The sequence below is a fragment of the Lagopus muta genome, chromosome 1 (assembly GCF_023343835.1).
Source record: "Lagopus muta isolate bLagMut1 chromosome 1, bLagMut1 primary, whole genome shotgun sequence".
In the NCBI taxonomy this organism is placed as follows: domain Eukaryota; kingdom Metazoa; phylum Chordata; class Aves; order Galliformes; family Phasianidae; genus Lagopus; species Lagopus muta.
Window position 1 is genome coordinate 15,221,053 of NC_064433.1, and position 14,743 is coordinate 15,235,795.

The 14,743-nt window shown below is 36.7% G+C and overlaps 1 protein-coding gene across 1 annotated transcript in view; it reads left to right on the top strand.

The window, feature by feature from the left end:
* CPNE8 (copine 8) overlaps window positions 1-14,472 on the top strand; it is a 92,411-nt gene extending 77,939 nt beyond the window's left edge. The window contains exons 17-20 of the mRNA XM_048964766.1: window positions 874-976; window positions 4,432-4,489; window positions 7,905-7,978; window positions 12,548-14,472. Of these exons, the coding sequence (XP_048820723.1) occupies window positions 874-976; window positions 4,432-4,489; window positions 7,905-7,978; window positions 12,548-12,736 (424 nt within the window). The 3' untranslated portion in view covers window positions 12,737-14,472. The remainder of the gene's footprint in view (window positions 1-873; window positions 977-4,431; window positions 4,490-7,904; window positions 7,979-12,547) is intronic.
* Window positions 14,473-14,743: the final 271 nt, after the last annotated feature.

The window sequence follows — 14,743 nt, forward strand, 5'->3', positions numbered from 1 at the left end:
TAGTATTTTGCATTTAATTCCAGTCCCTACTGCTTGTGTACAAACAAGTGTTCAACAAGTTGATGGACTCTGGGGCTTTTCTACCCATCTGTATGGCTTTCTGTGAGTTGTAGATTCCGTTTCACTCACACTCTTCCAAACTCTTTCAAATGTTGTTGTTATAGCATCTTATTTATAGGCAGCATTCACTTGCAAATCCACTGTTAGAATATTCTGAGTAACATCATGAACATCATTAGACAGATACCCTGTCCAGTGACCAGTGAGGTAATGAATATTCTGTACTTGAGCATACATACCATAGTATTTATTTTTTCCCTGCTCTCAATGCTACTCATGACCACTTCTATTATGAAGTTTTGCTTAACCTTCACAGCACTAAGAGCCTTTTTGAAGGCAGTGACTAGACTTGTTTCAGTCAAATAAAAAAGTAAGTGAAACAGCACGTTCCATGCAAAAAAAGTTCTTCACCAACTGTATAGGATAGCAAGAGCAAGCAAATTCTAGTCTTGGTTTCTGATATACAGGCCATAGAATTCAATGAAACTGTTGCAGACTCACTATCTTTCAGAAATTTTCAAATCTTCAAGAGCTGCTTATTTTCAAAGAACAGTTGCTTCTTGTGGCCTTTGACTGTGGCAAGACTGGAATGGTGTTGGTTGTGTTTTGTCTTATATTCAGGTATAGTACAGGGAGAAGCTCGAGTCTCGAGAATATACAAGTGTATCACAGTGTACAGTGGGTTGTGCTATCACAGTTAATTATTTGGAATTGTCCTCCATCAAATTTAAAAAATACAGCTCCTTCTCATGTAAATTGCTCTTATATAAAGGTTTGTTTTACTATCGCAGTGTTCTTTTTTTCCCCCCTTAGATATGCTGCTTCAGTTAAAGATGGCTCCCAGTATTTTGTTCTTCTCATTATTACAGATGGAGTTATTTCAGATATGGCTCAGACAAAAGAATCCATAGTGAATGTAAGTTTTGCTGAAAATGCTGAAATATGAAATATCTTTCTAGGCACTAATATTTTAAGAAGTAAACTGAATCTATCATTATCTTAGATATTAAATTAGTTTCATAAATTAACCATTCTTTCCAAACAGCAAAAAAAAAAAATGGTTATGTATGAAGATGAGGAGAAATTAAAAGCTGTATCTCAGCTTAATTACTGTTTGATGGAAAGTCTCTTCTAACACTAAATGTTCATATAACTTCTGTCATCTGCTTCTTGACTCTTCCTCCTTCATGCACTCCTACTATGCAGTACTACATGATGAACTGTGATGAACTTTATCCATCTAGTAATTGCAGACAGCTTTTATTTTTGTTTTTTTCCTCACCTTCTAAAAACTGCTCCAAATTGTCTGGTCCCAAATGCCAAGCATAACTGTCAGCTAATTTCCTTTTAGATAGTTGCCCCGAATTTTAAAAATCAAGATTTTTCCTCAAGTTCCTTTAAATTATTATTTAAAACATTGTTTTAGATGTTTTTTCTCTTTCAAACTGCCGTGCTTTTGAGTAATACTCTACACTACAAACTGTTCTTCTGTCCCTGGGAAATGTCAGATGGAAGTACACAAAAAACCCATCCAGAGTTTGAGAAGGCCTGTTCCAATAGTTTTGAATGCACCACAGTGAATCTGTCATGTCAAAACAAAAGTTATAGAATTAGGTGGCATACTTTTGAAGGCCCACTTTCACTACTTCCTGTAGACAGCTGCAGCACCATTCCAGTTTGTAGGGTGCACAGGAGAATACTACTGGAATGTTCTGTCTCTCACTGGAAAGCAGGATGCCCTCAAGTTCTAGCCAGCAGCGTATGGACAGAGTCTGCATGTCAGTGAGCTCTGTGAATGATAAATTTTTACAACAGCTTGAGCTGTGTTTGAAGGTACAGGTTTACTTCCTTTCCAATATTAAAATAGGATAAAGCCACTCTCAGTTTTAAAGGGGATAAACAAACTTTTCATCTTACAAGTTCATCCTCTTGTCTAGCTTAGAGTTTTGGAATAGAGCCTTTTTTTAGGTGTCAGAAAAGCTCCATGGGGAAGAAAGAGAAACTTTTGATTTAACTCCCCTTCAATTCCAAGTCCGTATGGAGGGTGAGTATGAGACCAGCAAGTTCATCTGGTTGTTACTTTGTAAGATTAACTATTTGATCACTAAGAAATACAGAGAACCCTTGTTTTGAGAAGTAATTAATTTTTAAGAGTAATAGCTGATGTTCTGCAAATGTCTGGAGGTGCAGAAGATGTGTTTTTTGCCTAGAATGAGCAAAAGTTCAGGAATTTTGAATATTTTTGATGAAGATGCATTTTCATTTTTCTTTATAGCTCTTGAAGTGTGAGCACAGTATACTGTAACAGGACTAATTAAATGCTTCCTGGTAGCATTTTCCAGTCATGATAATATTTGGAATAATGAAAAAAGGGACAGATGTTAAATACAAGCTGATGTGTACAAAACTGAGAAAGAGTGTGTTTCATTTTTTAATACTGTGCTTTATGCATCCTTCTTGTTACAGCATGTGTGTCAGACCTGTTCTGCTTTATCAAACTGTTCAAAGGTTATACTGTCATTCAGAAAATGCCAACACCAAGTTTATATGCTGAAGTTGAACTCTGTCTTTTCACTGACCTTGCCACTTATGGTTTCATATACATAGTATCATGTAATACTCTGTCTACCTGATTAGGAATATTTTTGAAGAATGTTAAATTTAAACTCCAAGATTCTCGAAAACATCTGAAAACCAGAACATGTTCTGTGCCTTTAAATAGTGCCTTCATATCCAAAAAAATACTTTACTCTTACTGTCAGTGGTTTATGCACTATACTGCAACTCAGTTATAGTTATGCTCTATTTATCGTCCTTTATCACAGAATGGCTGAAGTTGCAAGGACCTCTGGGTCCATCTGATCCAATCTCTTCTCAAGCAGAAACACCCAGAGCTGCTTGCCTAGGACCAAAGGGTGGTGACACACTGGAACAGGTTGCCCAAGGAGGCTGTGGATGCTCCATCCCTGGAGGCATTCAAGGCCAGGCTGGATTTGGCTCTGGGCAGCCTGGTCTGGTGGTTGGCGACCTGCACACAGCAGGGGGTTGAAACCAGATGGTCACTGTGGTCCTTTTCAACCCAGGCCATTCTATGATTCTATGACCATGTCCAGATGGCTTTTACCAGCATTTTTCATAGTGCATTAGTATTTAAATTAATAATTTAAAGTAAAAACTAATAAATAGTGTTTGCTACCAAATTTTAGATAGAAGACTGACTATGTAGTATCAGTTCATAATGAAATTGCAGTCAATACACAATATACACTGTACAATATGGAATGCTGTAGCACAACGATGATTTATAGGATGTCATATTTTCATTGTTTTAAATAGCATGTATACAGTAATTAAGTGTGTGTCTTCAGCTTGGTTTTACATAGAGTTTTATGACAGATCAAGAATGGGAAGTGGGAATGGTGCATTTAAAAAGCGAATGTATTTTAGATGAGGCAAAATAATGCCTTCTATATTCCAGAAGAAAACTGTAAGTCTGCTCTGAAGCCACTTTACTTGAAGCTTCAGCTGAGCTGATTTTAATTTAGGAAGAAATCTTCATCTATGATTTTCGGCCAGAGTAGACTCCTGTTTAAAATGACTGTGGATATTTCACAGTTCAGGTTAGAAAATCACCAGATATTCATCAGAATATCAAAATATCAAAAAATCTTTTACAGTGAGGGTGGTGAGACACTGAAACAGGTTACCTGGTGTTGTTGATGCCCCGTGCCTGCAGACTTTAAAGGCAAGGCTGGATAAGGTCCTTGGCAACCTGACCTAGCTGTGGTATCCCTGTTCACTGCAGGGGAGTTGGACTGGATGGCCCTCAGAGATTCCTTTCAACTCAAAGGATTCTGTGATCACAATAAGAAACATTTCTCAGCCCTGACATTTGTTAGATGTTTTATTTTTTTGTTGTTACCCTCTTGAAAAGAGCCAGTTTCAGAAGATATCTGTTGTGGACATCTAGTGCTGTCAGGGCAGGGGAGTCCAGTATTTATGATGCTGTCTTCATAATTTTTAAGGTTTTACAGAGAGTTCATTCAGGGAAAGCCATCTTTGCATTTTTTCATTGAATGAAAAAGGTTAAGTAAAATTAGAATTCTTAACCATAACATAATTTAATATCTTGTTTGCTTTGTGCATGGATGACTAACTTGAATAAAAATTTTCATTCATGGAAGAAACAGAAGATACATATTGCTCAAATTGAAGATTTATTCTCCTCATCATTTTAGGATATTAGGATAAGGAATTGTTCTTTAAAGCTTCACTTCTGTATGTTTTTTTATTCATATTGTTTTTGCATCTTACATAATATTGGCTGAGGTTATGTAATGTATTAAACCTCTTTTTCTTGTTCTTTCAAAGGCTTCAAAGCTTCCAATGTCAATAATTATAGTGGGAGTAGGGCCAGCAGAGTTTGATGGTAAGTGTTTTAGTATTTTTTTTCTAGAATGTTTTATATTTGTTTACGTATCTGTAATATGTGGCTTTTGAAACACATACTGTTCTTCACGTAATATGGAACAAGCAGTAAGTACTGTTGACATTTCCAGCTGGATTGATTGATAACTCAGTATGATTACAAGCTACCATGTTGAGCCCCTCAGGCTCTCTCTTCAAGTCATGGAATCATATGGGGGCTGAGCATTTACAGCGCTCTAGAAAATGGAGGAGGGGAAGAATAAAATAAGCATACTGAAGTAATTTTGAATTTCTGAAACATCAATATTTAATTGCTGTGTGATGTGTCAGTTGACTGGAAATATTGATCACCTGTTCTTACTGCAGTAATAAAATACAAAGGAAAATAAGTTTGAGGCAGTGATCTGAGTTAAGCCGGGTTTCACTTTATAACAGAAGTGAGCCTTACTGTCTAGCAGCAGTGGGAGAATATTACAGCAGGAAATAAATCACCAAGGTTATTTACATATTCTTTCATTAGATGTTCTGGAATAGCACTCTCTATTCCAGTGAATTAGCCACCTCAGTTATTTGAACTAATTTATCGATTGGCATCTTGTGTATCACTACACAATGAAATGTAGATGCTCCATGTAGATCTGATCTTCAAAGTTATACATCCTTTTTTTTCCATTTGAGTACTTCTGGTTAGGCAGTATGTCTCTATGTGTACAGATATATAATGTGAATAGTCATTAATGATAGTACATTTTAGTTCTTACACAAATATTCTAGGAGTATGGCAAGTGTTATGTTAGTGTTTAAGTATTGTATTCCTTGAAGAGATTGTCCAAGCTGACATTTATTCTTCAGATGATTGTATGCTGCAGTCAAAGGGAAGAGACCATTTGTCTTCATAAATGCACAGATGGGAAATGTTGCATTGCCTCCTACGGTACTGACCTAAAACCTGGCCAGGACCAAATGACCGCACACACACACCAGTATGATGAACAGCAAAATGGCGTTTATTACACGTGAACTCTAGCTTATATAACCTATGTGCTTCGTCTACGCCCCTAAGGGCACATGCCACACATCAATCATAGAGCAGGGAGAGGGCCTATTGCGTCACATCCCGTGGGGGGGTCTCGCAGTTGCTGACAACAGGGAAATTTGCAAGCTCTATGTTTTCTTGATAATCCTCTAGTCCTATATTACTTACTTGTCTCTCATCCTTCCTTCGCCTTTTTCCCTTTTTCCCTGTTTGTCCCATCCTTGGGTTTGCCCAGACTCCTCTTGATTCAGTCTGGACATGAAGGTTCCATCTCCCTTTTACTTCTGGAGATTGAATTTATGGAGTTCTTGGGATGTCATTCCTATAGTTTTTCTTAAAGCAGGATTCTGTGTTACTTCAGGATATAGTTTCCATTTTCTGGGAGGAGCTGTCTATCAGCCTCCAAGTAGGAAGGCCCTACAGAGGGTTTTGGACGGGCTGGATTGCTGGGCTGAGGCCAAGGCGATTAAGTTCAACAAATCTAAGTACTAGCTACTGCACTTTGGCCACAACAGCCCCAGGCAATGCTACAGGCTTGGGGCAGAGTGGGTGGAAGACTGTAGAGAAAGTGAACCTGGGGTATGGGTTGATGTTTGGCTGAACATGAGCCAGCAGTGTGCCCAGGTGGCCAAGAAAGCCAATGGCTTCCTGGCTTGTATAAGAAAGTCTTGCCAGTAGGAGCAGGGAAATGATCATCCCTTTGTACTCAGCCTTGGTGAAGTTGAACCTCAAGTGCTATGTTCAGTTCTGGGCCCCTCACTACAGGAAAGACATTGAGGCCCTGAAGTGTGTTCAGAGACGGCCAGCAAACCTGTAGAGGGGTCTGAACACAGGTGTGATGAGGAGCAGCTGAGGGAGCTGGGAATGTTCAGTCTGGAGAAGAGGAGGCCCAGGGGAGACCTTAGGACTCTACAATGTAGTGAAGGGAGGTTGTGGTGATGTGAGATTGGGCTTCTTCTCTAGTGGAGGGAATGGCCTCAAGTTGCACCAGGGGAGATTCAAGTTGGACATTAGGAAATAATTCTCTGAGAGAGTGGTCAGGCACTGGAACAGACTGCCCAGGGGGTAGTGGAGTCACCATCCCCTGGAGGTGATCAAGAAATTTTTAGATGTTGTACTGAGGGACATGGTTTAGTGGCAGATATTGGTGATAGGTAGACAGTTGAACTGGATGATCTTACAGTTCTTTTCCAACCGTGGCAATTCTGTGATTCTTTGGACTTAGGTTCCAGGTGAAATGCATCTAGTAGGTGTATACCAAATCTGTAGTCCCATAGTGCTGAAGAGGGCAGAGAAATATTTGTCCTATATGCAGAGGTTCTTTCTAGAGAAGGCAGTTTGATCATCTTTGTTGCCAGCACTGAAGAAGTGTGTGTAGGAGCATGTACTGTTTTAAAATTCAAGGGCCAGTCAAACCTAAGTTCTGTTGTAGAGAGACTAAGCTACTCCTCGCTGGATACTACTGCCCAGTCTAGGTCTCAAAGCCTCTGGGGGATGCCAGTAGGGTAAAAGAGAAAAGTGTGGAGTTCCAATATATGATGGGCTTTCTAACTATCTTTGCAAGAAATGTATTCTTTCATTTTGTTTGAACTTGGTTCCTGGTAATTTTATTTACACTTTCACGTTCTTGTATTGGAAGAGCTGGCATTTGAAATTTTGTCTTCAGTGAGTTCAACCCAGTTTGTAAACACGTAAGATGCTCCAGCGCAGCAGTGCTTTGATTTTCATACAGTGTACTGAAAGAAGAGTTGTGGGATTCTTGATTCAATGGCTGAGCAATGATTTGTGACCATAGGTCCCCCCATTGTCACACTGACCAGAGAGCAGACATGCCACTTAATAGAAATCTGGAATAGCTTTGGATATACGGACAACTTCAGAGATTTCCTGGACCCTGTTGAAAAAGATGCAAGAGTTAGCAAAAAATGTTAACAGTGTTCTTTTAAAAGCACCTAATTCCTATGTCATTACAGTCATTATATTCCCAATATGAGTGATATTACCATGCTGTGCTACATTCTTTGATATCTTCTGTAACAATAATTTCTGAAGATGAATTTTTATCCATCTACGCAAGTATGAACATAGCCATAAAGAAATGAAATACTTGCTGGTTTGGGAATCAGAAGAATATGATGGACCTTGTTGTAGTGTGTTATGTCCTGAAGATGATAATAAAGACAAAATGTAGGTATCATCAACATGAAAAAATGCAAAATAGCTACTATGCATGATGGCAATGATCTTACGATTTACCTAAAGATAGCACTTGTTGATTCTGTTGCTCCAAAGTGCAGACTGACTAAAATTTTTCTCAGTAATGTTTTTTTGAGGGGAGTAGATTAACTCATAGATAAATTAATTTGTTTCTTCTTTTAAGCTATGGAAGAACTGGATGGCGATGTAGTCAGGATTTCTTCAAGAGGAAAGTTTGCAGAAAGAGACATTGTGCAGGTGGGATAGAAAAATTTATCTAATAATTATATTTTACTGATCCTGTTTGCCATGAATTCATGTTTTGTCTATCTTCCTTCCTTTCATTTTACCATAGCATTGATGAACTTTATCTTGGGATGTTTATAAAAACTTCAGAAACTCTTTGTGGTGCCTTACAGGCCTTTATATAAGACAAAGATACTGAATGTATTTTGTATTTTATATTTGTATATAAATTTGTATATATATATATATATATATAAATTTGTATATATATTTGTATTTTATAATGACCCCTAACCGGCAGCACAGAAATAAAGCCTTAGGATTATACAGCAACAGGAGAAGTGTTAGTTTCCTTTGTGTTCCAGGTACTGCAATCTTACGTGAGTCTGTAAAAAAGAATTGCAACATTTTTGGAAATCAGCAGTACCTAGGCCGTAGCAAATGTATTTAAAATGCCTAGGATATCTTTCCATTCCTCTAACTGCCAGCCCAGAAGTGTTATGAGTGACTCCCATTTCCTGTGACCTGCCTGCCACATATGACCCTGCAGATATCTCATGCCTTAAGGTACTCCAGATGACAGCAGATGTCTCTGTTTAGGTGACTGAGCCAAACCCTAACACCCTATTCTCACCTGCATTCCATGTGCTGCTCCACTTCTGTGCTCTGGTTCTGTTCCTGTTCTGTTCTGCTCTCTACAATCATTCAGTCAGCCCTTTGGTTGTCATTGATGCCTAAGCAGTCACATGCAGGGTAGTATAGTAGTTTCGTGTGCTCTTATCCACGGTAATCATCCTTCTTCCTTAGGGCAGTAAATCTCTAGAAGTCCACAGGTTTTCCAGAATATTTAATCTGTGCTCTGGCATCCTTTCTTCCTACCTCATTGTGTACCACTTGGACAGACTTAATTTCATCTTTTTCTTTTTTTTTTTTAAATTAAAAAAAAAAAAAATTGCATCATAAACTAGATGCAATTTTTTTTATTTTTATGGGATACTGGAGGAAAACCAAACACAGAGAAAAGGATTTGATGGCCCAGCACACTAGTCATGCGTGCTAAAGGAAGTATTGATGCTGACAGATGAAAAGCAGCAAACTTCTCAAAAATCAGATCAACCTGACAACTGTAGAAGGAATGATATTTGCCCAAGATACCTGGACTAAGTCAGCTATAAACAAGCTGCAAGTGCTTCTGGACCCCAAAGTAGTTTTTCTGCAAACGTGAGCCATGTCAGGATTTTTAAAGCTAATTCAGATATTTCTAACATGCATAGCACTATGCACTTTTAATAAATGCTAGGAAATTGTACGTAGTTCCTCCAAACAATAGCAGCTCCAAAAGCTGCCATTTACATTGAAAGAGCATAAATAAAGGGCTCTTCAAATGTTCTTCAGATGTTCTTCAGAACTTCTTCAAATGCTATAAAATTGCTATAAAAAAGGTTACTGAAAGTGTTATGCATCAGAAACGTTCTACTTTCTTCTGAGATTAAAAAAATACAACTAAACTTCCTTCAATTTTTTAGAATTCATTGCATCTCAGAAATGTAATAAAACATTTCCTTGATATGAACATCTCTCATTCAGAACTTTGCCCCGAGTCATACCAGATTAGCTGAAGGCAGTGCTATTTTGTGCTCCTTCTGTCTAAATAATAACAAATACATTATGTGCTAGCTACATAATAAAGAGGGATAATGTCAAATGCTTTAAGTTTACTATGACCTTTATTTGGTATATGGTAGGATGAAAATGACTTGCTTTTATAAAATAAGTATTCAAATGTAAAAAGATAACCTTTTTTTGTTTTAGGTTAGTTAAAGTTAGTTTGTAAAGCTAACTTAATTTTAGCAGTTGGTATATCTATTACATTTACTACTCATTGCAGTTCAAGGAAAGATTTGATCTTGTTTTTCCCTCCTTGATAATAAACACAGGTGTTGTAGGGACTCTGAATTATATGCCTACCAGCTCTTCCTCAGTTTACTGAAGTTTTGCTTTTTTGTTATCCTCTTTCTATTTAAGAAGTTTTGACAAAAAAAAAAAAAAAAAAAAAAAAAAAACTTAACTCATGGTAATGTATGTATAGTTTCTGTTGAGAATTTTATATATTAAAATCATAAATTAAACTATCATGCTAAAGGAAAAGCATTTTGTATTCTTGCCATTTCCCTTCGATCTTTCTTCTGTCTTTCATTATATTCCTCTACCACTCCTACTTGTTCTGTGTGGTTGCTCCAGGCCTTGTTGTGCATATGTGTATCTGTACATATGTTTCTGCCTGTAGTTCCTCTAACTCTTCTGATATCTGTATCCCATAAGGAGAGGGGAGAACTAATTTAGGCCACCCATACTGTGTAACTGCATTGCTTAAATAGCCTCCCTTTGCTGCCGAAATTATGGTCTGAGTTTTCATGTCTGTAAGTAAATGGGATTGAAATGGGATACTTTCTGATTCTTAACCCAGACTGCATATGCTTTTTACAAGACTGCCATTGCATTAGGAAATGAAAAAATGTGAGATAGACACTAAGCTTATCCCTTCACAGCTCAGTGTGTAAGCCTACAGGCTACAGAGGTTTTTCCATTTGTTTGTTACTCTTCTAACTTCATGCTTCTGGGGACAGTTAGATTTATTCTTGCCAATAAGCTGATGGAGTTTAAGAAGGAGCAAGCTGTTGAAACTGAGCAGTAGTACTGTACTGACTTCTGAAAACTGGTGATGGGTTTTCTTGTGTGTGTGAGAGAGAGAAAAAAACGAGTCAGTACTAGAAAATGTCACAGTATCTACTTGCTTCTAATATTGAAAAGTCACTGAATAAACATAGAAGTGGCTATTAAAGTTAATTAATTATGGATCTGCAGATGCTTTGCTTCGTACCCTAAAATCAGGTTCCTTTTTGCCCATTGTTCTCCCACCTGTATAGTTGCATGGTCTTGCTGCTTGGGTTTGAGTGTAACGTAGAATTTGCATAGTGCAAATAGATAGGATCAAAGCTGTTTTTTCTGTCAATTTGAGAACTCCATCATCTATGGAGTTAGGCAGAGTCAACTGAGTTGAATCCCTATACAATCTATAGCAATGCTGTTTGCTCAGAACAATTTTTGTTTTTCAGCTATTTTAATTTTGATGAGCAAGCTATGTTTTTCATATGCTGGTTCTTTTAAGCATTTTTTAAATATTGCCTCCACTGAAAACACAGAAATTCATTACAGAAAAAAAAAAAAAGCCAACACCGTAGCTGAATGATAGCAATAAACATCCAGTCCAGGGTGAGAATTGCTTTTCAAATGATGAAAAAATAATTTAATTAAGTTCCTTATTGATAAAATGTTGTCTTTGTCTTTCCCTCCCCACCCCTCAAGAGTTTCTTGATTTATTTACTATATTAAATAAATTTCTTCTGTTTCTGGAAAACTGTCAGGCTCTCAGAAGTGCAATGTAAGCTGAACTCCCACTGTAATTCAGTGGTTCCCTTATCTTGAAAGCTTTAGTGTTTTTTTAGTAAAACAAAAATTAATGTAAAAGCTTGGTTGGTGTGCATCCAAGAAGACAAAATGTTTCACGCTGGGATGATGGGCAAAATAGTCTGCATATTTTAGAGTTCAACCAGAAGGTTAGAGATCCCTGGGTTTGGCTTCTCAATGAGTTCTAGTTTAATTGTGGAGTATTATGTGCAAAAGGTTTACATTCAAGTCTTCTCTGTTTCCTTAGAGGACAAAGATACCATTAGGGCTTGTATTCAAGCATAGTCTAGTATATCAGTACCAGATGTAACTTTGGACACTGAATCCTGGTTCTGAAAAGTCACCCAGCTGCAGTCCTGAGATAGGCTCCAAAATCCGAGCAAGAAATAGAATTCCTAATAAACCTTCCTTTTGGCACAACGTATTACGTAGCTTAACCCACTGCATCTCTGTGTGCTGTCTGTTGTGAATAAAAATCAAGGAGCCCAGATTGTTTCTTTTTTCCTTACCAGCAGCATGAGCATCTTATTAGTCTGACCTCCGAGGCAGAGCTGGTAGCTGCCTTCTTGGTGTTGTAGATTTGGGTACGACATAACAAGTTCTTATTTGAAATCTTTTTTTTTTTTTTTGCTTAAAGTCTTGGTATGTTTACTGATGTTAGGTTAAAAGAATAAATGTTCACAGTGGTGGTTCACAATCCTACTGAGTCTAATAAACATGATCAACATTATAAAGTCATCCTTTCTGTTTTGTTCACTTCAGATAGCAAACATTCCTCCTACAAATTCTGGTAGGTGAGGCCATGGATAAGACTTGTAAGCCAAAAATAGCTTTGTATGGAAGAAGTTGAGAGATATTCCAGATGTGTCAGTAAAGCACATAGCTGATAATCTGAGCCAGCCATGGTTTGAGAATGTTTCTATCAGAAAATGGATTTTTTTAGGTATAATATGTATATATATAACATAGATGTCTATAGATATATTTATAATATGAAGTGTGCAAGGTAGTATATTAATATTACTGCCTAGATGAAGTTTTCTCATTTTTGTACTTTAAGATGTATTTTACATCTGCATCATGACCTGTGTGAACGTATCTTTTCTTTTATAGTTTGTGCCATTCCGGGATTACATTGACAGAAGTGGAAACCATGTGTTAAGCATGGCAAGACTTGCTAAGGATGTTCTGGCTGAGATTCCAGACCAGTTTCTGTCCTACATGAGAGTCAGGGGAATAAAGCCATCACCTGCACCACCACCCTATACACCTCCTATTCATGTGTTACAGACTCAAATATGAGCGCTCCAAAGCGCTCAGCATTCTTCACAATTCAAGAGTCTCTGGATGCAGCAGTAGCTTTTTGGAGCTAGAAAAATTCTCTTCACATACCAAAATTCTTCATATGGTTGCATGAGCAACTGGAAAGCTTTTAAATGCTAGGATCAAAATGTTGATGTTCTGAGTCTTTTTCTTTTGACAGAAGCCCTACTTTTTTGATCTATTTATTGGAGAGGAAAGCACAAGTCAGGATTTCAACTCAGAAGATATGTCCTCTCTGAATACTGTGTGTACATAAATGTATAGGAATGCTATTCCTCTGTATCAATGTTTACATGTTACTATTTTTAAATTTCAGTACTTTTATAAATATTCTTAAGAATAAAAGTTTGGAATATTGATTCACACATCTTCGAGCTCGCAATAGTTTGTCACAAGATCACAGGAGAAGCAATATCTCTTTGAATGTTTGTCCAGACAAATACAGATGAAAGCTAAGAAAAGGACAGATAGGTGTGTTTTCCAATACCTGAATTGCTTCAGTTGGTTCTCAGTAATCTATCCATTTTACAGTCTGAGAATAAGCTCCTAAAATGTGAATGTCATAATTACATATGACTTCTGACTAGGTCCAAATTTCAAGGGGGAGGAATGTGTATTTTTTCAGAGATTCTCCAGTTTCTAAGTTTATCTGAGTTTACAGTTTTTTAAACTAGTTACTGAAGCAAATTAGAAGAGTTACTTGCTATAAGTAATTAAAGAAAATTACCTCAAATCAGAACTTTGAGTGTTACAGTTGACTCACTGAGCTCATTAAATCTTTCCATGCATTCCTTAAAGCAGTGGAAATTTTGCATCAGAAAAGTCTTTTGGAGTGATTACAGCAGATGTTTTATAATGGATCATTTTAAACTTAATTTAAAATTACGACATTTTGTCTAGATTGCCCATTCAAAGGGATGCTGGCTCTTAATATTTGGGTTTATATTGTCATTTAATCACATTTCCATTCAGGATGCATGAATGATAATGTTAATTAACTGGTTTAAAAATTGCACAACCATGTTGCTTTGTGCACAATTTTGTGTACCAAACTACCCAAAAATTTTATTATATGCCTGTTCATATATAATTATGAAATGATTTTGCATGTACAGTTTTTACAAAATACACAGTTTTGTGAGTTTGTGTCAGATATATTTTATTTAGAACTAATGGCCTTAAATTTCACAGAACTCCTGAAATGATTGTGAGTTGCCTTCAAATACTGTTAAAAAGGAACATTTTTAATTTTTTGTGCGTCACAGTTGTAACTGTCCTGTAACGTAACTTATTTTCTTTGCATATAACCCGTTTACTACTTCTGTTTCTTACTACTGTATGTGGTAATGTACAGTATGAAACTACGGTGCGTTTTTTAAGCATGAAAAGTTTTTTTCCAGAAAGTGTATCTTCAATATTAATGGCATATAACTCTGTAATTGCAGAATCTTCCATTTTTAAATATATTTAAATTCCTTCAGTCTCATGCAGGAAATTCCTTTTTTTTTTTTCAGATAATTATCTGTTAGTAAAAAATAAATATAAAAAAGTATTAAAAAGTGTTTTTTTGGTAAAAAAAAAAAAAGTTTTATTTTTATTTCAAAACGGTTTTTACATAAATATGGACTTTAATTTTCTCACCAAAATATGTATTTCTTAGTGGATTGATGTTGCATGAATGACATTTGATACCTGACAAATTTTGATGAAAGTGCATCATAAAGAATACGTTTAAATCTACTGCATGGTGGTGGTGGTCTCCTTCCATCTTCTGCATTTATTTTTCATTCTTACGTTGTTGGCATTTTTTAAAGAGCTGAATTGATACCATACTTCTGTTCCTTCATACTGCTAGACAGGTTTTTATGATGCCATTTGATTTATTCACAGCAGCCTATTGATTAAGCTGTTTTCCTTTCTAAAGTCAAGACGACCAACTTCTTTTTCTTGCTTTCCTTGCAGTTCTTGCTTTTTCTTGCAGTTCTT